This window comes from Varroa destructor, unplaced genomic scaffold (assembly GCF_002443255.2).
Source record: "Varroa destructor unplaced genomic scaffold, Vdes_3.0 BEIS01000002.1, whole genome shotgun sequence".
NCBI classification, from domain to species: domain Eukaryota; kingdom Metazoa; phylum Arthropoda; class Arachnida; order Mesostigmata; family Varroidae; genus Varroa; species Varroa destructor.
The window spans coordinates 12,381,231-12,408,771 of NW_019211455.1; the positions used below are offsets into that span (position 1 = coordinate 12,381,231).

General features: G+C 39.9%; 2 protein-coding genes across 30 annotated transcripts in view; one reads left to right on the forward strand and one right to left on the reverse strand.

The window, feature by feature from the left end:
* On the reverse strand, nucleotides 1-27,541 carry LOC111244862 (uncharacterized). 4 transcript variants are annotated; one of them, XM_086979517.1, is made up of 6 exons: nucleotides 27,403-27,527; nucleotides 26,866-27,077; nucleotides 14,218-14,319; nucleotides 13,023-13,121; nucleotides 12,427-12,744; nucleotides 1-1,194 (listed from the first exon to the last, which is right to left on the reverse strand). In XM_086979517.1, exons 3-6 carry the CDS (start codon nucleotides 14,224-14,226, stop codon nucleotides 976-978), a joined length of 645 nt encoding a protein of 214 aa, XP_086835643.1. In that variant the 5' UTR covers nucleotides 14,227-14,319; nucleotides 26,866-27,077; nucleotides 27,403-27,527; the 3' UTR covers nucleotides 1-975. The 4 variants fall into 4 exon arrangements, 3 of the variants coding, with proteins under 3 accessions (XP_086835643.1, XP_022648091.1, XP_086835642.1); XM_022792356.2 differs by lacking the exon at nucleotides 27,403-27,527 and having other exon boundaries at nucleotides 26,866-27,229; XM_086979516.1 differs by lacking the exons at nucleotides 14,218-14,319; nucleotides 26,866-27,077 and having other exon boundaries at nucleotides 27,403-27,541.
* The window catches only part of LOC111244863 (uncharacterized), a 29,097-nt gene continuing 2,930 nt past the window's right edge, over nucleotides 1,375-27,541 (forward strand). For 3 of the 26 annotated variants that reach the window (XR_015320594.1, XR_015320593.1, XR_002671096.2), the window contains exons 1-2: nucleotides 25,893-25,907; nucleotides 27,417-27,531. Coding sequence is in view for 2 of the 26 variants with exons in the window: in XM_086979518.1 (XP_086835644.1) it covers nucleotides 2,889-2,891; nucleotides 3,971-4,034; nucleotides 7,609-7,692; nucleotides 8,375-8,461; nucleotides 9,760-9,800 (279 nt within the window). In the remaining 24 variants the exon portion in view is untranslated. Of the gene's footprint in view, nucleotides 1,390-1,771; nucleotides 2,733-2,756; nucleotides 2,892-3,766; nucleotides 3,782-3,970; nucleotides 4,035-7,608; nucleotides 7,820-8,374; nucleotides 8,462-9,759; nucleotides 10,425-13,508; nucleotides 13,530-15,827; nucleotides 16,044-20,355; nucleotides 20,391-20,437; nucleotides 20,453-20,479; nucleotides 20,495-20,601; nucleotides 20,617-25,892; nucleotides 25,908-27,283; nucleotides 27,299-27,416; nucleotides 27,532-27,541 lie in introns of those variants that run through there. The other 23 variants (XR_015320581.1, XR_015320596.1, XR_015320595.1 and 20 more) reach the window with 23 other exon arrangements.

A 27,541-nucleotide genomic window follows, 5' to 3' on the forward strand; every position in this document is an offset into this window, starting at 1 on the left:
TTGAGCACCGACTGTAGTAGTTCTTTATTAAAGGGGGCTGACATTCCTCAATGAGAGTCTAAAGTGAGCCTGGCTATACCGGGAGCCTTTTGTAGGATTCGCTTTTACTTGTGTTTGGCTAACGGTTAACTGATTTGAAGTAAAGATCGAATCAGCTGCTAATTAAATGTATTTTAAGCTTTTTGATTATTGTTCAGAATACACTACTGTATAGGTAGTAATGACAACACCGTTGAACTAATGTGTTTCGTTTATCCCTCTGAATTTCCGACAAATATCGCTGAAAACGCTGTTAATATGTTCAGTGGCATGCGGTGTCTTATTCACACGCGTTTACCTACCACAGGTCACCCACATTAGCCTTTCGACAAGCGTACCAGGGTCACTTAGTGTAACGCCTGTACGATTTTTCAATGAGGAAGACTTTGGTAGCGCTATCTTTCGTCTGGTAACCGCCAATATTTAAAATTACATAATAAGAGTGATTAGCGAATTCTATACAATCTGAAAGAATAGGCTAAGTCTTTAAAGCTATGTCTTGAAGTCTAAGAGTTTACACGTCTACCATATATCATTGATATTACAAACTTGTTTTAGTACGCTCTGCAAGCCATAATTATTGCATTCCTCTTTTGGTAGTTCTACTTAATTACCTGGTTTCGGTTGCGCAGCAACATCGACTCAGGTCTAACAATATTTCAGAAGAAATTGTCTATCTGTGGGCATTATGAACAGTTCCAGTATATGTTGGGAAAGTAATCTTCTTATTTTTTTTCAAGGCTTTCTTGACGCATGGGTGTTCAAGTATTATAATTGCCAAAATAATAGAATAAGGGAACAAATGCCGATAGAAACCGTATAGTTACATGCGAGATTACATAGGCTAGTCACTCAAATGAATGGCAGGATAGTATTCACATCAGCCTAATCCAGCGTGAAGGCTGTTTATGGCAGGTTTAAGCCTTGGGGAAACTCTTAAGCGGCAGACGCTGCCTTCGTATATTCGACTTCATATTGGGTCCCGCCAATACCAAAGCCAAGATGGCCGTTCTGATGCCCGTGCCGAATCTGATGTCTTTCGTAATGAGCGATGGGAGCATGAAGACCAAGCGATGCGTCGTGTCCCCTTAAACCAGCGTGTGATCCAAAGGCAATTGATGAAGTTTTAGGTGCACCGTACGATAACAATGGCAGCTGAAAATGAGCAGTATTAACAGAAAACATTATTATGATAAGCATTATTAGCGCCAAACGTGAATGTTTTAGTTACTCACATATGTGATACATGGCGATGGCAAGGCTTTAGTGAACAGTTGACTTTTTCTCTAACTCAAGTGTAAAGTGAATCAAGTGACTAGAGCCCATTCCCCTAAAAGCACCTATAATCGAGTACAGTATTTGTAACATTTACTATGTATCAAACAGATTTTCTTGAATCAGAGTGAAATCCGTAATTGAAAAACAAACTTGTGTTTTAACATGAAATTGTGTTATACGACTGGTTAAATTTTTCTAAAATCCTAATCTAGCAACCGAAGCTTGGATTCTGCAAAGATTCTGAGATAGTCTGCAGCCATCCCATGAAAGCACCCTATTGCACATACCCAATGCTAAGCAAAAAGTCATGAAGCAGTAAGCAATTTTCGGGTTGATTTTCACTGCACAACTACTACCAGTTATTTAGGTGGAAAACTTAATCCCTGTTTACGCTAATGGTCAGCCGGTGAAAAGTACTTGTGCACTATTTAGAAAACCAGTGTAATCTCTCTATTCAGATTCGAAATAGAGATCTCGTCCGTGTATGAAGGATAATAATGGCGAAAATCAGCCAAATTTGCCACCGATATAGCCGTGGGCCGATAGATCTGCGTGAATTGATAATGAACCCCAGACAAATAGACACCACAAGCGGGATGGTATCGAGTTCAAGTCCTTAATACCATCATGGACTGTCACGACCTTTTCATTAGTGTATAACCCCTAATCTATTTTAGTCGACAGGGTCGGTCACCAGACGATCCAAATGGCTGTTCCGGGTGATCAGTCAATTTTAAATGCATACCATCTGGTCGATTTGCCACTATCGACGTCATTAATGTCCGTACGGCAATTGACTATGCAACGATTATTTTAACGCGTCGATACCAAGGTGGCAAGAGCAAACTAAAGACACTTTTTGGTACTACTATCCAGAGCAACCTTCACGATACGTGACTGATCCCGCTCACTATCGCGATTTTACTTTTATTTCCTTTATTAGTATCATCAGGCAGCTAACATCTTCCAGTATCTTGATTAACTAACTCGTTATGCATAATATTTGGTAAAACGGTCGTTGGCAGTAAAATGGCAGTCCCTTCAACAGACTAGCAAAACGGGTCTGTACCTATATAAGGAAACGAATACGAAAAAAGCAATGCACAAAGCAGCGATGCTCTTTTGTTCTTGCAAGCCGACTCGTAGCTCTAAGCGGATTACTATTGACTATAAACATTTTTTGCCGGATGACTTTCACCTTGGTTCGGTGACCCTTCTATTAATTGCGAGCTGTTTTGAAAGATAAGCACGGTAGTAACGTCATGGTAACGTGCTTGTGATACACGCGATCGGCGGCACCGGAACAGAGTCATTAGTCCCAGTGGAAGCTCACCACCGTCTCGCTGGTGACGCGATCCATTTCCGGCTGTCCTTTTGTTCATTTGAGATTTCTTCGATAAGCGACTAAAAACACTGTATGTACGGCGATTGTATGCACTTCGCAAGAGCTCTTCAATGGGCAAGCCAATTTAGTAAGCTATGCGGCGGTGACATTATCTAGTAGTCAATTAGGGACTACTATCAAGGCATAGAAAGTGTAAACATGCGGCAAATCCACATATAACCATAATATGGTGTGTCCAATTTTACCAATCTCAAGTCGTGCCTTCACGATTGTGTCACGGTTGCTACCATTAATACGATAATTATAGTAACAATAATAAAAACCCACTTTTTTATGCTATTAAGAGTGAAAATGAAAGATAATGAGAGTGCGTATCTCGATAACTAAACAAAGGAAGATGCTAATTCTATGCTCAGAAGGGCCGCATTGTGGCCTGAATTATCAACAAGAGTAGGAAGCAAATAGAACGTTGTTCTTCGTTGCTGCTTTACGCGGCGCCGAAAACCTCGCTCTGACGCTGGAATTTGTATAAGATTAATTGAGGAGCGATTGTGGTAGAATCCGTTCGAAGTATACGCATCGGTGTCACTGTGTGTCGCTGTTGCTACCGTAAAGGTAGTGCAAAAATACAGCCGTGCGTACCACGCATGCATCTAGTATTTATTAAAAAAAAAAAAAAACCTACGACGATGATGATGTCAGAAATCGAGCAGTGATAGCGCCACAAGTGAACGTGATGGGCGAACCATCATACGCATCGTGCCTGGGTTTTCTAGATGTCGATATACCTCATATTCATGGTGATGATAACTAGCCTTGCTAATAGGCTGGTCTCCGATCCTGGCAATATTTCAGCGGCGGTTGTCGCGATTGCTCGGGACGTTAACTTATCCATGCGTATGACTTTTCAAACGTTTTGATTAGAGTAGTTAACGTCCCGTCTGGAACTCTTTGTAAGTTACAAACTAGTTTTGCCCCAAGTGCCCGGTGCTGCTGGAATTGATGTAATTCGAATAATGAAAAGCGGGCGAGCAGGTCGTTGATATACGGCTGGATAATGCAGGGTAGCAATAAAAAGTAATCTTTTGCAAAAAGGCAAGATTTTAACGACGCCAACTGGTGCGTATTCTGATAATGGCAAGCATTGGTGCTGGTGATATATCGATGTGATTGCCTGGACTGATTGTGCATGTCGTAACGTGTACATGTTGCTATTGCGCTATACATATAATTTGACTATCAGATCATTGTGTGGAGCGGAAAAATTAACGGCACTTACGATAAAAAATTTTATTTCTGTACTTTCAGTATCACGCGGCTGCTGGCAGGAATGTGCGTGTACCGATTCTACATGCATCTTCAGGGAGTCTCAGTAAGTCCCTCTCAAGCATGCTAGGTATTAATGATGATACTAAATGGGTATGCTTCGTTCGGACCATCGCTAAGGGCCGTATGTTTGTAAAAACTAATATATATATATATATATATATATATATATATATATATATATATATACAGGAAATAGAACAAAAGATCGCTGTAACGTGCACTTCTTCTGTTTATCTCACCTGGTATGTAATTAAGATGTTCTATTTTTTTTTTGTAATTAAGTTGTCAAAATACACCTTTAGAGTTGCGCGCGAGATATTACTAAAGAATAGAGCCTTGTGCATAATAATACAGTGGTTCGTCAGAAAATTTTTCGACGTTTTGTCTTGATAAGCTGGATAACCAGACCGTAAGCATTTGTGTGAGCCAATAATTTTCAGGACTTTTTTTTTCTAATATAGGTGTTTACGTTAAGAGTACAGAACAAATATTTGCCGAAAAATCGTTAAAGCTTAATAAACACTGTTAGATTAACCCATTAAATAACACAACTTTCACACAAAGCCCACTCAACTGGGCTAAATGTTGCGTTTCTTGAATACATCCATTGTCCTTTCGACTTCGTTAGATCCCTTTTAGAGATGCTCGACTAGTCACCGAAATACTAAAATGGAACAGTACATTTTTCGTGATTGATCTTTTTTTGAACGTTATATATTTCTATTGATCTACAGACACGCCATGAGCGTAATTAAAAAGATATCTTTGAATATTCGTCCAAAGATCACAAAATGACGGATGTTTTTGTGCCTGCTGACTTTTTGACACAAACAAGTGTATGACTTCTAGTTTAGCTATTGGAATGTAGATGCCCTACGGAAAAACCTTCTGTTCGTAGTAAAATCTTTAGTCGACGTGACCAGCTATGAGAAGGCCATTTGGTCGTCCGTCGAACACTTCCAGGTGTCTGTCGTTAAACGTTTGATGACCGGATTTAAGCTCCAGGGCCCTTTATAGCCTTTCCAGGGCATGGTTGTTGTTGATCCGAACACATTACGGACTTAAGAGTGATCTTATTATCTGTTGTGACTAGCATGTAACTAATTCAATATTTTTTTATAAAATTTTTACCTTTATTCTCCCTTGAGAGCAGTATAAGCATACTCGAACTTATCTTATTAAGATGGACCAGTTACTTATCAGGCAGCTTCTCGTTAGCGTGTTGATTTTCGCAGTGTTTTCGGTAAAAAAAATACAAGGATACATCATGTTACTTGTCTACTACTGCTGCTGCTGCTGCTGCTGCTCTAATTGTAAGCCATCCTCACTGACGTAAATATTATCTATATCATAAAAACCAAATAAACATCGGGTTCTATTCAACAGCGAGTGAGGTCGCTACGCGTCATGTAAATATGTTATAATAATATAAATGTTGCACTGGACGCCAAATACGTATCGATGTCTCGACGTCATCTTAGTTCAGTCACTACTCGAAAATTAGCCATATTATGCGTCCTTGACGCAGAGAGCTGCCATTACGCACGACCGAACGTCGGATACATAAACGTGACCGCGGACATTCCGGAGGCAGTAATAGCAATACGAGTATTGGGTACGGTGTAGTTTGTGTGCCCTCCGAATACAGCCGGCAATGGCTCGTTCATCCATCGATTCGTAAATCGATGATAGGAGATTTAATGGGCAGGACTTTTCAGCATTCAGTTAATTCAGAGCAGGCATCAGCACTATCAAAATGAAAAGGTTTGGTCAATCGTCGAAAGGGTGAACGTGCTGAGCGTGAATAGAACGAAGTGTCCTGTATTTACTTGTAACAGGGGATTAGAGCCATGTGGCAAATGAGTAGCAGTGCTGGCTGGATTACGATAGTATCTAATAGTTACAATAGCAGTCTAATCGAGCAGTAACGGTAACATAGATGGAATTGGATGTCTCTTCCACCATAATCGCAGCCATTTTTGTAGCAACAACAGCTCCGAAGTTGTTTTGAGGCTTTGAGGCTTGCGTAGGCTTACATAGGGGAGTCGAACGCCTCATTTTTTATTTGGATCGGTTAGCTATCACGACATTACCAGCCCGTCGCCTAGCAACGGGGCCCGGTCTATGTCCCATATTACCTTGCCCGATTCCCACATCCCCCAGGAGCTGGCGATTACGCGCGTAGAACAATGCAGTGCTTATAATAATTTTAGCAGTGCTGTCAACAATGCGGGTGGCCAATACGATGTGTTCTTTGGCAAATCTGGCCGATTTCGTCAATAGCGTAGATTGAGGCAGATTGTTACAGGATGTCGATCACGTAGCCACGCGAAGAAGCCAATAGCTTGGGAACGTTGTATAGCTATTTAGGGAACATAAACGTCACGCTAGGTATAGCAGATATAACAGCAGGTATAACAGAGGGAAAAGAAGATCACGTCCTGGCATACTAGAAAGGTTCTTAAGTGAAAGATTCTATTTCAAGTGCACTTGCAGTTCTAGTCGTAGAAAGCTGTGCCTGCGCCATCAGAGGGAGAACTTTTTGGGGAAGAGCCGAAGAGCCGGTGGGGACACGGCTAGAAACCTCTGTTAGATACTTTGGGAGTGTAATGATGAATGTCCTACCCTGGCGTTTCGCTGCATTCAACATAGCACAGTGATGCGAGACAGACCAGCGACCTATGGTAGCGTGTAAAGCATTGGCTGAATGATGTGGATCGTTGGCAGTATCAATCAAACGTTTTCAGTTAAGCGGGTGCATGCAACAACTATTTAAATTGGAAAGCTTTGCAGTCACAATGATGATGCGGCCAATAGTGATAATTGTCTTAACGAAGTATGACACATCAAATGATAACACAACGTTTGTTTAATGGCGGACAAAGATTAATCATGCAGAGATGACAAGAAAAACGTCGTTGATAAAGGACTTCGATAGTATGATTTAAACAAAGCCAAAAAGTACACATTTCGTAAAATAACATTGAAAGGACCAAAACAAGGGATTATTCTCTATCACATGCCTGTTCCCATTTTGGGGTTACAAATCAGGTGTTTCTTTACATTTATTACTCTTATCGTCGGATAGATCGTACTGCCGTTACTGTACGGACATAAACGTTTAGGCATGTACGTTCTTGGCTTATATATGGTTTTTTCCGCATATTGCTGACCCAACACGTTCCGTTGTATAGCAGTGCTCCTGCGTGTACTTTCTTTGCTCTTGAGAAAACTATTCTTTGGTATTATACATCAACTGGCGAAATTTTAGCTTTTATACTATATATAGGTGTAAGCTTTTAATTCGGTGTTTGACCCGTTATGCTGCTGAGGCTGTCAAGTGAATAAATGGGCCTATTCAACAAAATATTAGCATAGGAATAATGCAATAGTGGCAGCTATATCGTTTTATAAAATAGTAGCGCATTTATGAAGCGACATTATTCCCCTTTGATGTTGTCCTTATATACTAAAAGACAGTTGGCATAAGTGAAGAGGCAGCTTGTATTGCACTATACCAACAATGCTTTACATATGATATATGTCTGCTAGGGTTATCTACCGTCGGCGTTTCCTTAACCTTGTATCTAAATGTGTTCACAAACATGTGTCCACAGTCGCTGAATGTCTTACAGTCAATCGAAGGCTTCGTCTGCAGGACATGTCTTTCTGCATCTACAGCACAGTGTCAAAACAAGGAGGTGTGCATCCTAATTAGCCAATGACATTATCAGCGATACTCACACTAGCACCATCAGAAGAAGCCTATTGCTTGTCCTTGGCCACAGAAAGGCCTCCCTCGCTTTCGATGGTGTCGCAATCATTGAAGTAATGAGTGTGCAGTAGAGAGGCCTACGTACTTCACTAAACAATGTCTTGTTATCTAAACGTAGTCAGTATACTGTAGTAGCCCCCCTACTAAAACCGGACGGGAATAACAATTCTGACTTAATCGTACGAAAATATACATGAAAACAAACAATGTTAAGGGGGTCACCGTTCAGTTGGACGATTAACAAAGAATTAAGGTGTGTTTTCGAAGATATTGACCGCTGCTACCAACAGGAGCGGGGTGACTACGCTATTATAAAGAGTGACTATACTATAAAACGTGAGAGAGTTGCGTTAAAGCAGATTGTGGCTGTGATATCTACACAGATTAGGCTGTTGTGATCTAGGTTCGAACCCGGGTAAAACATGGGAATATTTCAGTTTAATTAAACCAGCGTCTGAGAATTCAAGTCCAGTATCGATTATTATAGTTATTATTACCACTGTAAATATATTTCAAACGATGTATAAACGAGCTTAACTAAGCGGTTCGTAATAGTGAGAAAACTTTATTGTGTAATAAAATGATTGGCATTTCCCCTCTATTCATAGGTGCAATAACATCCCCTCCCTACCAACGTAGTACGGGCCCTGTCGTCCCCAGTCGGTTGTACATTGCCTTTTCTATCATCGGTAACGGTCAGTTATCACCCTTTGACAAACAAAATAATTATACTATTTCCAACACTGATCTATAGCCTTCACACTTATTTGGAAAAACAGTAAATTTCGACAGAATGGTCGCTGTAGTTCATTAAGCACGACTGTGCTTATTATTCATTGGCTCGTTTGTCGATACATCTGTGTGTATCTGTGTATTAGTTGTTATTTCATGTACGTACGTGTTTTTAGTGGTAGTAACAGGATCAGAAACTAGCTTGCCCAACAGATGTGGCATGTGCAATATTAACAGCGCAAGGAGTAATAAATACAGAAAATTATCATAATATAACATAATAGTGAGAATTAACGATCTAAAGTGGTGAGTTTGTGATTTAAAATAACTGTAAAAAAATAACTAACTGTAATGAACCCCCTGCAGATAAGCAATCTGTTGTTCCATCCTTGCGGACATATTCTCTTTGGGCTAACCTGGAAAATTTTACCTAAAAAGATAATTCGGTTGCCACGCAACAACGCTGGGTTGCGGAATACCCAAGTGGTAAAACGCCCGCTAAGTAAAAATCAAATAGATTTTTTACTAACTAACTACTAGTTGGTTAAGGTAAATGAGCATACGATATAGCGCCCTTTCTTATTTGACCTTCCACGCCCCTTAACGCATAACTCCCACGCTTATTAATATTATAATAGCGAAGATATTGCAAGTATCCCGTATTAAAACGGTCTTATTTTTTTGTCAGTTTCTTGACGTTGTCAGCTCAATAGAATCAGCGGCGGACCGATCGAAAAATCACACGTCCACACAGATGCGTTGATTCATACGCTCATGCACAAACGACATTGGGGCTCAGATCATAGCGGTACAAATCTATAATGTATTGATTCGCTATTTCAATGATGGCACTCAATTTCATAGATGGCCGACGATTTTTCGATTTGTCTTTAAACTGATGCCGGTAAACGCCTTGAAGCCTACCAGCGTTGAATCCGAGCGTGTTGAGACACCTGTTTACAGGGAAATACAGTTCTCCATTGAACTGTTACAGCTATCAGCGTGATAGTGACCAGATGGCTTACAGATATATATCTGACGAACGGCCATATTCATATACGGTGACATTACAATAGATGGGCTGATGCCATGTTATTTCGTCCACAAGTTTTTTATCGCAGTATCAATAGTGAATCGGCTGTAGGTGTGAGCTTTATGAGGTGATTTAATTTTGAGGAAATAACATTTTTTTGAGGAAAGAGCAAATAAGGTACAACTAAATTTCAACCTTATTTGCTCTTTTGACTATGCCACTGAAAAGCTGGCAAAAAGGTTACGGAAAAAAGCGAAGCGCTCAAGTAAGGTATACCAAGCTTCCAGGAACTGTCACATACATGAACAGAAGCACCTGATACTGCCTTGCGAAGGGAGTCCGCGCCGTAAGATTGATCAGCCACTTTTATTACTACGCGCGTTCGTATGATTAGGAAGCACTAAACGGAAACGGCGTTTTTAAGTAAATCACGGAGGGAAATGTTTCACTGTAAAATTGTTCTCAATGCCTCTAGATAAGGCATTAACGACAATTTCCAATATATGCCATTGTAGTTCAAATAGTCATAGTTAGTATGTACACCAACAGAGGGAACGCGTTCGGGTCCGTAGATTATCCATCATCCATTGAGGAATCCTACTAGGAAAACTAGGTCTCAGGCGGAATTTACATTATTATGTAGTATTGTAATTTTACATGTTATTCTAATAAAACCCTTTTTTATAAAGTCTCTTGGAAGTCGACAATTGCACTGTAACATATATATTAAACTGAAGAATTCAATAAAAAAACGAATCCCAACAAAAATTAGATCGTTTTCTCGCGCCTACTGTTTAATATAAAATTAGCTTACGGCTCATAACAAAAACATTTTCGCTGTGATTTTATATGCACCGTTTTTCGAAAAACCATCAAATAACAAAATCATTATTCGCGATGTTATTTTTACAAAAGAAATCACTTCAATCAATAATAAAGATTATTATTATTATATTGTTATTAATAATAAATATTATTATAATTACTAAAGAATCCAAATAAAGTTTATTAATTTAATCCAAATAAAGCTTAAAACGCGGAAAAAATTATTAATATTACCATAAATATCAACCCTTTAAAATATTCGTTCGATGATAAAGAAACTATGTAAATAAAGCTAATGGATTGAATTAAACCACTGGGTCATTTAAAAATTATTTTAAGAAATAAAATGAAACTACAAATACAACAAAATATAAAAGTAATAAAACTTATCTTTCATGATAATGAAATAGAGAAACGATCCTGCACGTGAACGATTCCCGGCAAGTCTCACACATGTGGGTCCATTCAGGAAAGGGGTTGGGAACGGCGTCCCCATCGTTCCGAAGGCTATAGTGCTGTGAGCTTTTATAGAATCGAGCAGATTCGAAGATAGCAAAGCTATCATACCAGAGAACGTAACATGAATCGAATACCCGTTGTTTATATTTATTGCTTGCCATGTGCAAATATGAAAGCAGACGGGTGCTTGCCTGTTATTGTAGATGCAAAAGCCGGGAAATTTGGGTAAGAATCGAAAGCGATAACAGGATTTTCGCTTGTTGTGATGTCAGATCAGCCATCGACTGGGCTGCTGGCTATACTAGGACTTCGGTAGCCGTCGGTACGACGCACTCGATTAAAATCGGTCCTTCACAACGTTTGCGTAATGAGAATATACGTCTGTTTATATGGTAATGATATAGCGCGGCCAATATGTTATTCAGATAGGAACAATATGTTGATTTACGCGCTATAGAAAAAAACCGCGATTTCAGAGTTTGCTTATTGATTTTTGCGTTGACCCGTTTCCGCTGTTACGTAAGCATCTAGATTAATAGAAAATATGTTGAATAGGGTTAAAAGTAATAATATATCGCTCGGCAAATCCGAGGGCGCAAATAATGATCTTTTGATTAAATACCGACACATTTCCTACTACATGCTACCTTTAAAAGCATTGTTTTTTTTTGTCTAGTGTTTCGCCTCTATGCACTATACTAGCAGTGAACGTATCAATCACACTGTTGTAGAATACTGTTTGTATTTAGCTTTAATCGACGCTTGAATAGCGGTTTACAGAAATTTGAAGGTTATCTACTTGCAAACGTCATAACATCCACCTAGGAAAATCACTTTAGAGTGAACTGTGTATAGCGTGAGAACTTCAGTGAGAAAAGTTCGCAGCAGTAGCTCGTGTTTCTTAAGTACCCTAATGGGAAATGTAACGGGTAATTGCGGTTTGGAAAATACGATCTTAACATCCGTGAGGCCCAAGTGGGCCTTTCTAAAATGGTGTTCCTTAATGTAGCAATAAGACGTCCGCTGGAATCCATCGCCCAAAGCTAGCTATTCTATTTCAGCCATTCTACTTCGTATTTCGTGATGCCAATATATAACCAGCAAAATTACAAGAAAAACAGTACGGAACAGCCCGAAAGCAGTCTGCAATATAGTATATATATGAGATGGATTTCTTACTTTACTTTGAGAAAAAAAAAAGCGGCACCGTAGAAAAAACACGAATCGAAGTGATTACTTGTGACAACAGATAGTATTTAAGAACGATTTGAAGGGTACCGGACACTGAAATTGTTGCAACTGTTATGAAACCCACGTCGCGTGCTTATATCTATGAATTTAGAAATTAGACTATGGCCCGGTATATTTATGTCGTTATATAATATAAAAAGGAGGAGAAAAATCCGTGTCCTGCTGGCGGCCCTCCGTTCTAGCACAATTCACAATGGGCATTGAATCATTTTTCAGCGTTGCCACAAGGAGTCATGTCGATAGACATTCTTCTAAGGAGCCCGCTGTTTTCAGTGAAAACGTGCAAGTATGCACGTTGCTTAACCGTTTACCTACACAGCTTTATTTAACGGATTCCGGCAAACGAAGATATGGACTCACCCTGACGCCGCCCTGATTTAGGTGCTGAATGCTGTCGAGGGCGCCTTTAGCATATCCACCAAAACCTCCAACATATCCCCCGTAGAGTTTGGACCTCTCCGGAAAGCCGTAATCGACTAGTTGGAGGCTTCGATGTCCATGACTGCCAGGGGTGAACCTGTGACTACCAAAGTGACCTGCTGATAATAAGATATTATGGCCTCCATAACCCCCAAGGCTTCCAAGGCCACCATAGGAGAGGCCGCTTCCTAAACTGCTAAAGCTATGCATCCCAAGAAGGTCACCTGATGCTGCTTCCTGAGGAATTGTCGCTCCGTGCTACACACCATATCGCCAATAGAGAAGAGAAAAATAGGAAAACAATGATACAGGTAGCGTGTAGTTACATATCCACTGTACACATTGACTACAGACTAAACAAAAAAAACACTGAAAAAATACAAATTAAAATACGTGTGAGGCTAATTTAAGAAATGATTCGATCTGTTGACACAAACGATCGACTATACTCGTAGTATTTTAGTTGGATGTTTTCATTAACATGAAAAGTATGAGGCATTTCGGGCCAAGAGTCGGCCGCGGGAAAACTTACTAACCTGAGTGTAGGGTCCTCGATAGCTATACTGGTACGACTGGCCGTACGAACTCGAGTGTGCGGTCGCAGTGATTGACACGAGAGCAGATAAAAGAACAAACTGAAAGCCATCCGACCAATTAGGCAGGAAACGACAAGTGTTACACGCGTTATCTCGCTGTCAGTACGGAATATTACATGTGGAACACTCTAAGTAGTGCACCCAGCTAGCCGGAACTCGCATATATTTAGCTATGCTTTGATTAGAGATGACGCATGTCGTCGTCGACGAAGCCATGGCGATAAGTTTTAATCTGTTTGCTCGGACCCAACAGCGTTGAATCGACGTAGCATGGGGGCAGGTAGAAAGCTGGTATCTCTAGCAAGCGGCGTAATAATAATGAGCAATTTGGGAAATATTCTTCGGTAATACAGCACGCCAAAGAAAACCTGTGTCCTCCGCTTCTTCATTCATTGTTTCTACTTCGCCGTCGGATTTCTACGATGTGTAGTCACGTGGCCGAAAATAGTATGTTCTTTCTTTTTTATTGTTTCTCCCAAGCAAATTTACTATGTCGGTCAGTGTTTTAGGCAAAATCATTCTGATCTAGTTGCATTTTTTGATACTTGATGTGACATCTGAGAAATAACCTTTGTGAGTCGTTAGGTGCATGTCCATGAGCCATTTGACGCATACTAGATTAATTAGCACTAAATAATTAATGTGGAGAGGCGTAGCTGTATGTAAAGTATGGAATGAATTAAAAAAATAATGAAAAAGAAAAAAACGCCTTTGGAAATTATTTGTCACAGATTGCTGTACGTACTTTATGAGACAGCAAGGCACCGGGCGATTAGATAAAACTTCACGGTTTATTTGAAGAGTTCAAATCTAGAAGCAAAACACCTAGTGCACTTCAGGGAAGTGCTGCTAAAGGATACTGTGTTACGGTCACGCGCACTGAGAACACAGTTCAATTGTCTTTCAAATTTCCGGTGAGATTTCTAGTTATACGATCACACGACCTGATTCCTTATTAAATAACTAGCACCTATAAATAGTTGGTGAAAAATCTGCAAGAAACAAAAAGTGAACTCATATATCCAAGCTCTTCACGTATATCACGATGCTGATAAACGATAACTAAATATGGTAGGTAATTAAATTAAACTCCGAAGGCTTTTTAACAATTGAGGAACTACGTATCAACACGCACCGACTTCATATTCTGACGTGACGTTTTCTACTCTTCTTTTGTGATGGCACACACGCGTACACCCAAAGTACTGTCGTCGTTACAGTCTAGGGACAGCTTTCCCTATCGCATAAAATACACACGAAATAGACAACGCTGTCAACGACTTGCCACTCGAAAAAGCAACAGTTAAAACACGGATGGATAACCAATCTTCAGTCGCAACGATGCGTACGTCACATCAACGCGACGTGGAAGCTTTACCGGGCACGCGAGTCAATTACGATGGACAGTTGTAAGAAAAATGAACGAACAACAACGTGAATCACTGGGCTTGTTTATTCAGACGCGCGCCCCCGAGGGTTTGTCGACCGGGCAGGTATAAGTGGGCGCGGGTTTTGTAGACACCCTCCACAACTTGAGCTGCTGTTTCGGCATCAGCATCTGCTTCGTTCGTTTGGTCAACCCTCTTTCCTTGGCAAGGGCATAGCAAAAGTAAAGGCGAGCAACTGACACACACGGTAACAATAGTAGGACTCAATACTGGTGACAGTTGCTTACGGCATTGCAGTATTTTAGCCCTTCTATCACCATTGAGAGATTGCTATCGTCGTGTGTGGTCTGTGTACGGTTTGACTTTAATGAAGTTATAATTAGAGGTAATTATTTTCCTGTAACGGGATTTCGGCGAAGATCTTTAGCATCATTCCTAATTAAGCGATGGTGTGCATATATAACTGATGATGATGATGATGCTATTTAAACTACGCATCTGTTAACATTTGCATAGCTTGTTACAGATATCAGCTGGTGAGCTTTCCTCAATAGTAGATATATACTCGCATAGCTATTCAGGCTCTTATTTCCGTCACTTATATAAAATAGATATTATGTACACACGGCCTTTTCTGTGACTGTTCGAATTTCTTATCGCTCCCAAGTGTTGTTTACTTCTCTTTCCAAAAATTCAATAGAGAAACATTTATTTTAAATGTAAATTTTTCAAATGTGACACCGGACAGGAGCGTATTGGTGTGTATTTTTAAAAAATTAATTTCGGCCTTGAAGAGTCTGGTTTTTTACATTTGAATATAAACTTTTTCGATTGTAAGGCACGAACTTAGTATGACAATTTGTAAGTGTCTTGCCAATATGTGATTGCAAAACATTTCGGAAGCAATTACCTTTGCTTTCCGAATCTTTATTACGTTTATTGTTTATATGACAAAAAAAAAATCACTGCTTTATAGCCAGCTCTATGGCGGTACTATTGACGGCTTTACTTAACTCTTACTTTGTTAGTTAACAGCGTTACTATAATTCAGCAAAGCTGTCAAAACATGAAAAAAAAACTGTGTCTACGCCTAGCACCTAGCCTAGGAAGCCTTAACAATTGTTAAGGTTACAATTACATCATAGCTTGTACGCAGTTACCATGGACTGAAAAAAAATAGTTGGCCTTTTTCAACACTCTCACGTAAGACATAACTGAAAGTGTCCAAACTGTGATTAAATGCTAAAAAAGGATGGTATTTATTTTTCCAGAGTAATATTTACATATATATGCTTTATCATATTTTCGATGCACATAATACTTCTGTTGGCTGTTACGGCGTTTCTGTTTTCTTTAGGAAGCCCCATTACAACTAGAGAATAGCAGTCTATTACGTATCTTCGCTCCCGTCGAGGCCTCGTATGCTTTGTATGGCAATTCACACGATAAGAGGACTGTTCACTGCAGAACGGTACGACATAAACGAAGTTCAACTCACTGATGATAGTAATGTCTTTAAACAAGTTCTACAAACGTTGAATAAATATAATACGTTACCGTATGACAATATGAACCACTGTTTTTATTCACACCGGCGGTGTTGACGGGGCCTCAACTCGACTTGCGTACGCCATTACGTTGATGCACGTACGCATACGTCGAAAAGCTTTTCACAAAACGAATACTAGTCAATCGATATACATCTCTCATCCTATAGGAACAACGATTAGTCATTGTAGCATTTTATAGGACGTTGCCAGGATGGCTTGTCTGCATAGGTATATATTTTATGGCGTATAAAAAGTGAGAATAATCGTTATACGCTAGTATATGCCGGTTATGATTGTTAAGGCTTGAATAGAACATGTGGCCCGATGAAATCTCTTGATATTACTGGACATGATTAGGCCACAGCGCTATCGGGTGGACAACTAGAAACAGAACGTCGTTTGATACTTTTCAACGAAGCTTTTGTCTTCATGGAATGCTGGTGAAGAAGTGGTCGGGATAAATGCAGCTCTTCAATAGAGGACTTTCGAGCTTTAAGTTCCCACCCGACAAGTTTACGCTGTGCCCACCTCTAGTTACATAGTCAGGTAGTTGTCCGCGATACATTGGACGACTATGCTAGAGATGAGTACACTGTGCCATAGATATCTTGTTTGTTTAGTTATATATAAGGTGTCTGATCACATGGATCTTATCGGTGTTCTGGCGACTTTTCACCGTCACAGAATAAACCAATGATTCATTAAAATATATGATACGAAATGTCGTCAGTATGACTCACATACTCTCCCAGGCCAGTTAGCTCACTTACACTGCTCGTTGATCTACCAAACCGCTATGTAATAAAAGCAACTGACATATAAAAGGATTAAATAGTCACACTAGCAATAGAGTGTGACAATAAACCTGTTTTGGAACGCCTTAAAAAGCACACATTAAACATGACTTCAAGCGTGTCTTTCTCTCTCTTTTTTTTTTTTTTTTTTTTTTTTTTATAAATTCTGATCATCAGTTATCGACAACGACGGTACATACAAAAATGAAGAAGATAAAATAGGAACCCTACGTATTTTTTTTTGCGTTGTATAATCGAAAGTTAGCTTCCGTCGTATTTTTTCGATTTCAACAAAAATATCGAGGCGTTGCCTAAGCATGTTTAGCGATTTTTATTCAGGACTTCAATAGAATCGGCGAAAGAAAATTAATTTTACCCTCGTCAGCTGACATCAATGCATGCCGACGCCGTTTTCTAATATCGGCATTACGTAACAACCATTTTGTGACAGTTGACGGACGTATAATCGCCGTTATAGTGATAACTTTGAAGCGAGCATAAATTACCATTGACAAAGAAAGTAAACACACGTTCAGCGTTTTCTTCGCTGATCGCTTTCTATCGATATGGGACGAAGCTGACGAAAAAGAGAGAGTAAGCAACCGTTACGAATTATGATCGGCAGTGGAACTCCTCGGGGCAAATCGTTTTTGTAACCAAACAAAATGGAAACAGGACATGGATAGTGGAGACACGTGATTACGTAGAAATCTATAAGCGATTAAGTTAGCCATGGCTTCAATGTCCTTTCCCTGCTTCTTAGATGAGCTTTTGTTAGCAATGCAGAGCTTTGTAGCGGATAAAATCACTGCGATGGAACAGGCGTCTAGTTGGCGGACTCTGTTTTTCGTCTAAAGACAGTTCAGGGATCTCTATTAGAGAGATCGAGTATTTTACGGCTCGAATCTAACACACCATTGTACAAGACATTATCGTCATTTGCCGGAACTTAAACTGAACCCGGTAACCTCCGAGGTAAATTTGATAACAAAAAAACTTAACAAAAAAAAAAGAAAAGTTCCGAAATATTCAAGAAAAACATGTGAGCATGCTACTTATTATTATTATTCGTAATCCCAATAAGCCCGATGATTTATTTGATGGATAGAAAGTCTAAATTAAACTCAGTAAGCTAGATATAATTTACTTATTTGTCTCCGGAATACATTTTAAACCAAAAAACCAAATATATGTTTCTACAGTTGATTGAGATGGATATTATTGAGGACCTCCATTAAGGTAATGATGAATTAACACACGAAAGCTTCATTGCACAAATACCGGTTGCTTAAATAAAGCTTAATTCGGTACGTCTCGTGGTCTACCCCTGTTACTTTGGACTGGTATTTTTCTTTTGCCATCAAGAAAAGCAAAGCAGTTTCTTAAATTATACCAGCCAAAAAAGCACCTAATGGTGCCATATAACAAAACCCATCCAGCACCTTAGGTCATTACACGTAGTGACACAGACCTGTCGAAATGCTCTGTTTTCTTTAATGGTTGGTTATTCCTAATTGAGAATTGCTTGACTCTTTTTTTACACTCTGTATTAACTATCACTGGCCCCTTTTCTCTCTCACCATATTGAAACCCGGCCAGACCCAGCTGAAAAACTAATGTGCTCACCTTGTGTCAGCCGTTAGGTCCTAGCTCATCATTTCTGTGTGCAAATACAAGTTTGCTCTGGTCCATTTAAAAGTCATACTGCATTTTATAATATCTACCAGATAGCAGCGATGTGAGTTAATTAGAAATATAAACCGGTGTCAGCGTTACTGCTGTTATGGTCGCTGCCCGCCCTTTCGATAAGGATAAACTGGCGATGAGGGTCTCATCGCCGTTTCTATCATTGGCTATATTGCCAACAGCCGACACAATTCAAATTATACGCCACAGATGACGCGCTAGTTACTAGCTCGCTCAAATGCCTTCGCAGATAGACTGGTTTAATTACCACTACCGGAGCGTCTCGCGATAGACGACGAGCTAACGAGCCTTGCGCTAGTCGTATTAGCTGTCAAAGACATGTTCCGTGTGCCTTCAAATTATGTTATAGCTTTCAGGTTCAAACAAATAGCGACTTGGGATCTTTGTTGGCAAGCTATGCTTTGTATGACGGAGATGTACAAAACTGTTAGTTCTGGGTTCTATTCTATTGTTCCTTATTCTTCGTAACGTTGTTGCTTGTACCGTCGCTACCGACAATGATATCATTGTGGTCATCAGATAAAGTGTACATGCACGAACGTGCATGTACACTTCGGCCTTCGTCGTCTATGTATTTCCGCCTCGCGAGAAACCCTATTCTTCCAGAAAGCGTTGTTGTTCTACGCGGTTTTATTGTAGTAATGGTGACAGTGGCAATACCATGTGGTTGCACCGTAATTATTGTGGTACGCCATGTAACGTGCTTCCTACTTTTGCGTTATCAGCGTTAACATCTATCGAAATAACATGTGGTCTATTTAATATGACTGATGTGCGACACGTCTGATCGAATTTAAGATTCTGGAGAACCTTCAAATCGGAGGTCGTGGCATTAGGGGCACCCGCCAGAAAGCACACATTGAATGATAATGATGGTAATCATCAGGTTTAGGAATAAGCAATGCATTTTCGCGTGATTAGTTTTATTTGGTAAATATTTAACAAGTTTTGGATACCGCTTTCAGATTCACAATAATTGACCTCTGTATACCCGACTCTGTAGGTAGGGTTGACCAAGGCGCCCACGATATGGGTCATAAAAGAAGTGACTAGGCCAATGTGAACAGTAAATATAATGAATGTTTTGCAAATTACGAGGCCTCCGGCGAAGATGATGGCATCATTTTCGCCGGAGGCCATTGCCAAGGCAATTCCTTCACATATTGATTACGTAAGAATAGAAAATGCAATGTAATCCAATGATGCGATCAGCAATACTTAGTATGGCAGTCAGTGGCTTTTGCATAACTATCTGTTATGGGTAACTGGCATCCCATAAACTTATATCCGTGCATAATTAAACATGTCTAATCAACACCACTTAGTTCCACGGGATTTGATGAACTTCGATATGGTAATGAGGAAGAACGCCTGATTTGTGGTTTTCCAATGTAATTTTTATCCCCCTATAATTCCATACAACACGTCGCAGAAGCCCGAAAGAATTAAACAGACGTCCAAAACATATTAAATAGGTAGCTTTTCTGATTTCAAGCCATGTTTCCTACAAGTGTAATGGATTTCTGGAAGCGCAAGAGTTTAATGAAATTGAATAGCTTCTTTATGTCATCAATTGCTTGCCGTTCTTTTGTCTTAAATAACGTTTATATGATAAATAATTTAAATTGGTATATATATATATATATATATATATATATATATATACTCTTGAAGCAAACGTTAGCGCTTCTACGCATGCGTCATCCTGCTTGTCAGAAGTACTCGACTATTCCCACTGCGACGTATCGTTCAGCGCATGCTCTTGTCATCAGGAAAATTGTCCTTCTTTTACGCTAACAGATGTTACATGAATTTCGCATGTTGCGCTGTGTCATTTGGACTCTCGAATCGGTACCCAGCGATTAATGGGTGTGGTTAATTTTTGAAGCATTTGTCACGGCTGAATTTGTCAGCCTTCACATGAAGTTGGGGTACGTGGACATGTGCAGTATCGTATGCAGGTTCCGACTCCGGTGCGAAACATCTTCGGCACAATTACACGCAAGTCAAGTAGATATTATAATGGTTACATGCGTCTTGTGTCAGGGAATTCGTTGATGAAGCTTTGCTGCTGTTTCTGCGCCCTAAACGGATAGTATGCATATTTAGAGGATTTTGTGAATGAGTCTATCATCAAGTTAATAGGATGCAGGGCCATGGATCCTCTTTCGAGCGGAAAAACAATTCAAAGATCTTATTTTAAGGGTAATTTACCCCTATGCACGCTGAGTGCAATGCCGACAAAAATTTGAACGAGTTAGGTTCTATTTCGGTGGTCACATTTTAACCCATTTTAGCACCAACACTGTGCAGCTAATAGATACGTGCTTCCAGTCTTATGCTCAAAACTGCGTTACCAATGGACAGGGCAAGTGACCTCCAATTATAAAGTACGGTTTCGAAAATTTAGCATCTTAACCAAATTCGTATGGAATTCCATAGTACAAATATGGGAAATAGTAGAAAATTATCATTCTTTAGATATTTCATATCTTCTTTTTCAATGCAGCGAAAAAATATTCCGATGAAGAGCTGTATCTGTATGTTCCATAGAGTGTTAGTTGTGAGAGTAATTTAGATGTCATGCATGGAATATAATTAAAATGGTTGATTATAGACGTGCTGTTACAAGTACCAGGCCCAAGTTAGTCCTTGAACGGACCGTTTGGAACACGATTATATACGAATTATATTGGGTATATGTGTTAGAACCACATGCATTATATACCGTTTGAAAATTATAAGCGACATTTACGAATCCTTCGAGCCGGCGAATCATTTGTTCAATAATAAATAAATAACTTTGGTATTTTTTTACTAATTTTTTTAAGTAATTCCTTTCTCCCAGTTACTGCTGCTGTATTTACCTGTCCCTTTTGCGCTGACATAAATCCAACTGGTAGCCCGCTAAATGTGAATTTCACAATGATAATACTATACAATTACAAACAAAATTATTCCCAGATCCCAAATGTACAGAAAAACTGTCCCTTGTCGCCTCTCGCTTTCTACATCCGACCAGTCAATCCGCTGCCACAAAATCAATCGCCTATTATAATCCGTGTATCGTATATTTATCCCACATCAATTATACTACTCTTTCAATAGATTATTCATCTTTGTCTAACAGTCTTCGTCTTCGACATCATCAGAAACGGCATAATCATTACGGCGCCAGTTGGCTCAGTGACCGCCGTGTCAATGCCTCTACTTCGCTTCCCTGCTCGACAACATCGTCTTTACTAATCGCATCATGAACAATATCAACAGGGGAACAATTACACCAAATCGATGATGGATTCTGCCCAGCCACCGTTGCGGACCATTTTTTACTGCCGATCATTTTTCTATGAAGTAAATGGGTTATGGTTTTTGATGATGGATTGCTTCGAATTTTTCGTTTCTGGCATAACACGCAACCGTGCGAGTATCCTATGCGGCCTTAGCTCTGTTTCCGCTATTTTTAGCTGTTTTCTACTTATTTCTAGCGTTAATACAACAGCAAGTCTCGCAAACTACCCACACTGCAAAAGCTATGTAAATGAGGAAAACTTGCCGCCAAATCAACCATGGCAAGAATCACTCCAGCCGTTAGATAAACATGACTCTTTTTTTTCTATTATTCAATTATATGCCTCGCCCAGTCACTGATCTTCTCTGACCAACCAGCCAGAATCGGGGTGGGAGAGGCTGGAGTCATATGACTGCCACCAGGGGCGACTAGCGGTAACAACAACGTTTGACGTGTCGTTCCAGCAGAAGCAGCTGTGACGTACGACAGCGACAAAATTGATGTCTAGAAAAATGTTAATCACTAACAACGAGTCCCTGATGAATAAACAGGCAAAGGTTCGATGCCGCCTGAGCTAAATCATGTGCCGCTTGAATCACATCAATACATTCATGTACGGATAAATGTACCTACGTATGCACGTTAGTTAGCGAAACGTCGTGCATATCAAACACAAACACATACACGAACAGAGATGCACCCGAACATCGGCATGTTCGGTACGGTGTTATTTGCGCGATACGAGCGTCAAGAAGGCGCAATTCTAAGTACAAAATAATGTCCGCTACTGTCCTAGACAAAATCAACTTTTGTTTATTTCACTGTCACTGGTTCCGCTAGCGGAGTCAACGCCGTTCCTACAGCTGCTACTTTGACCTCAGCAGGAACTTGTTCCTGCTGAGGTCAAAGTGGCTTCTCATCACATGCCACTGATGGTCATAATGGCTCGTAGGTTGTGTACTGATTCATGTTGCTCGTACTAGCAATAGAAGTTGTCGTTGTAGTAATAACAATCAGAAGAACAATAGCCGCGATAATTATTATTATGTTATTGTGTTATTCTGATATCGGTTGTTGTTGTCGCTAGCTGTGGGGCTCTTGCTGTTTTTGTTATTGTTGATGATCTTGTCGAGCTATGTGAAAATTACGTTTGGCGACCTTTACTGGGTCCACTTTGCGCTATCGCCAGCGATAGATCTACGTCAAACTGCCGATTCACCTGTACGGCAGTTACGCCAACAGCTAAACAGCATTCGCAGCAAAACTAACCGGCACAGCTCTGGCGGTAGACGCGGGTATAGCCATATCAGGGTCACGTTTACGTTCCTATTATAATACCTGGGTTCGATGTACACGTAACCCTGAGGCAACCCGTTTTAGCACTGCTACTACATTTCGAGTGTCCCGCTCTTCCGGCTGACACGTACGCGTTCGATTTATCTAGTTCATTGTACCGCTTTTTGGTAGTTTCATAACAAACGGACCTTACGTACAGAGCAACGCCGGTGTCTCCTTTGAACCGGCTGAAGGATCGATATTTGTTATTACTTAACACAACAGCTACGCCCATCCCAGTAGGGCCGGCAGCGTTTTGCAGATTTGCGTGAATAGGACTGGATGAACATGATTAACGTCGGACGGTGGGCGTTTGAAGCATTAACCATATCTGTTATAGCTAACGGACAGGTGTCTGTAAAAGGAAACATCGTTCCTGATAACTAACACTGGTAGTATGTGTTTATTCAAATGAACTCCTGAAACGTATGGCATGGGCCATTTTCCGCAAGGCTAGCCTTGGATAAATTAACGGAATTCGACTTAGCTTGGTCTAATCGATTGTAAAGTCATTTCGCTTTTCTTGTTATTCCAATTGTACTTGCTTTTCTTTTGTTTCCTTTGATTTTTTCACGCTTTGTCTGAGTAATGGATGCATATCGCTTTCATCCGTGAATGCGAATGTATAGCAATTGAGGGTTACCGCTTTAACGCCTATTGTAACAGAACCAATAGAAACTCTTTCCAGCTTTTCAGAAACAGGTTCCAACATCGAATCGTCCTCCAAGGACGATGTGACAATCTTGTACAATAATTGGCTGTCTCACAGACGCCAGTGGAAAACAGTGCATGGTCTTATCTGTTGGACCTCAGTTCTGAATACAATAAACTGACATTTAATGTACTATTTGTTCTCTTTATATAAACGCGCCAAGTTCAACATGTGGCGATGATTCTGTGTAAGCAACTAATACATTTTTAACCAGAAGCACCTCGCCGATTTGAAGGCTCATCACAAATTAATAAATGCTCTAATAGTTCGAGTGTTTTTGTCCTTTTCTTTGGACCTCGAAGCATTAAAGGATCTGCAAAGTTTCTGAACATGGCAACGAACGGCAAAAGCGCGAGGTCGATGCTGTCATATATCCTATATGTGTTACATGAAATTGCCGCCTGATCCTTGGTTAATCCTAGTTTTCTTAAACCAATGTTGTATGTTCGGATAAAATCGATTCAGATTTACCATTCTGGTAGTGCAAATATTTCTGTCTGGCAAACCCCTGGAGGCGCGTTACCAGCGATAAGCTCGATAAACTTAAGATGATTCGAGACAACGTATGTGACGACTCTATAGATACTATCTAAACACATACACAAACAAAGTAGAAGACGTTAACACTTACATAACGTATTTAAATAATTGAAATATTAAGTGCTTATAGGTTTAACTTATCGGCGTATTTAAAAGGTGTGTTTAGTACGAGAAACTATTTAATAAGGCCAAATAGAAGCAACAACATTGGCTGGTTTCCAGCCAGAACCGACCGGAAACAGCAACAGCTGACAATATGTTTTGGTGAAACATTTAAATTGACTTTGTGCCGTAACGAATTGCCTTCGTATGCGGGGCTTGTTCATAATTACAGATAAAAAAACAAAGTTAAATTTTCACCGTTTCCTTTAGCTTTTGGGCAAGACAAACGTAATCACAATTTCTAAGAAGCACAGATGCTGCAATTGCATTTTCAAACGGCCTAACATGTCCTCGCTGGGTTCCGATACGCTACGACCATCAAGCTAAAAGCAGAAAACAGCGACAAAGCGTACCCTACTAAGAGTAGTCCTACTACAAAAAGTTAACTGCGTCTCAGACTTTGGACTAACCATCCAGAGGAAACGTTCAATACTATACAAAACATGCTGAGGCACCATTAAGAAATATACATAGTGGCTTGGCATAGTGCACATTTTATATAAAAATTAAAAATTCATTTCTTGGCTATAATAGAACATAATAACGATATATCGATTCGGGTATCAGGCGTTCTCAGCTCAGCTTAGCTAACTTAGCCAAATGAATCAAGCTGGTAAACAAAAGATTTAGCAGGTGCTCTTCACGGTGTTAAAACATGTCAATTTGTGCAATGTAGTACACTATTATTATACCTATATATAAATTAGATACGCTTTGTTAAAAAAAAAAGTAGGTGTCAGCGAAAGCTGCATCTTGTTCCTGTGCGATTACAGTTGTCGTACTTCGTGCTGTATTCTTTCACTAGCGTACAATCTTCGAACGAGCGTTTGTCTGTGACGAAAAAAAAATCCCTGCCTAATAATATGCGCCAACACCTACAGCTAAAAATCCTAAAGCCCTTTAGCACAGTTTTCTTGTAGCCCCCTCCAAATGGATGTGGTACGTAGCGAGAAGAACTGTATAGAGTCTTCAGTAGAAACCCCACTCGCTTGGTAGAAACCGTTATTAGGCTTGCTACCACAATTAGATACAAACAAAATAACCACTAGCAACAATAAACACACGCTGACTGCATATGACGATATTTCAAAATGGCAAAGAATTAGATTCTCTGAATGTCGTCTTACTCTAGTGGTGTGCAAAAAGCATGAACGTCGCAAGCAGGTGCCGGCACTCCTGAGTTTGGTGTCTACTTGGCTTGCGCATCTGTACGTGTGTTATTTTCGGCGGGCAGCGTGCCGTCTAAAACAGCCAGACGTCTCACTGTTCGTAGCTTTGACATTGCCCTGGATTACGCTTCAGTAAAATAGAGCGTCTAGTAAATTGTGGAGCCGACGCAGAGCAGGTCTGGTAGCTTTTTTTTTTTTAGTAAACACTAAAGTGTATTTACGATCGCAGAAGTCGCATAAAATACCTGGCGGCAGAAAATATTCTACTTTCGCTTACAAGCGAAGCATCACTGTCCAATAATCTATAAGAAATATATATTACTAATAGGGCAGTTTCCGAGTTATATCTGAGCATTGTTCTACGTGAAACTACGATACCTTTTAATGCGAAAACATCACTTGAATTTAATAACGTGGCAAGTCTTTTGTTCCTGAATATTTTCCATAAGATGATACCAATGATAGAGCAACAGGTAACACCGTATCTAGACAATGTGGTAAAAGGGTAATTGCACAATAACTTATCCTGCAGGAAGAACTGCTAACCCGAATCCAGCTACAGGTTATGTATTGGCCAGAGAATCTTCGGAGGCCCGCTCCTATAACTTAAAACTAGAACGTGTTGTTTCTAGATATTATGTAGAGGGCAGTACTGTATCTGTTTTCTGAAAAGGCGTTCAGAAAGAACCGATTCATAACTTATAGTAAATGCGTAAAACTTTTGCATTGCATTTATGTGAAGAACTAGATTTTCGGTCTTGGCGTTCCACTGCTGCTGTCGTATCTGTCGATACAATCAATTGTAGTTATCGCCTATTATTATTATAAATCCATTGGCACATGCAATAGCCACAGGCAGATGCAATCGACAACAAAAACAGCGGCGCGTTTCTTCTCGAAGATGCATGTACTATTATGGATCATAGTATTACCGTAGATGCCATGGATACTCACTCTTTATGTCCCGTGTTGAACACTCATCTTTAAATAGTAGTCTAGTAATTTGGAATACAGAGAGTAGGTTTTCGTTAAAAATTTTCTATTTGAAGAGTCTAGCCAGAGCAATCGAAATATATTTCATAAGAAGCATGCAGAATCCTCACGCGGATCTATCATAGCAATCCATTTATATACCGTATATTCGCGTCATTTTTACGATGCACTCTTGTTCGCTGAGGTACGTTTCTGGAGTTCTAACATGTGTACAAACGTTCGAATAGTCAAGACAACATGCTACTTCTGCTCACTTCATACACTTCGAACTACCGTCTTTTCTGATTGGTTCTGGGAAATCTTTCGTACGCCTATTCTTCGTTAATACATACACTTAAATTCGGAGCCATTGTCTGAAACGATTGTTTACGAACAGATAAAAATTGAGAAGCGAATTAACGTACACCCTATTTGCGCGCATGTATACTTCGTGAACTTCTAATATTTTCATTATAATGGTACAGTATTTGCCTATTAGACTTAGGAAAATCTCACGATTTAGGCTTGGAATCGGACATAGACACATCACTGTTTTGCGCTGGATAGAGCCAGTCGTTTGAAGCGATACATAAAGGTAATATCAGACGTAAGACTTGAAACATCTACTTGGTTATAGTCAGTTTCGTTATCAATATAATTTCGCTTACCCTAGCATTGGTTCAAATGCGTTCAACGCACCTTTTTTTTTTCAGTTGATTGATTTTCGAAAAGCCAAGAAAAACCTGCAGGTGCGCGTTGAGTTAGACGAGAGAATCTCCCCCTTTCACAGGTTAAGAGCGTACCTTGGTACACCATTTAGGCAGAATGGTGAGTGCAG

Excerpts from the sequence above, each read along its gene's own strand:
- LOC111244862 (XM_086979516.1), bottom strand. The coding sequence starts at position 27,519 with ATGGTGTACCAAGGTACGCTCTTAACCTGTGAAAGGGGGAGATTCTCT. Across the intron at positions 13,122-27,402 it reads AATCAACTGAAAAAAAAAAG|TTTGTTCTTTTATCTGCTCT; the intron begins GTGCGTTGAACG and ends GATGGCTTTCAG. Across the intron at positions 1,195-12,426 it reads TAAATCAGGGCGGCGTCAGG|CTGCCATTGTTATCGTACGG; the intron begins GTGAGTCCATAT and ends GCTCATTTTCAG.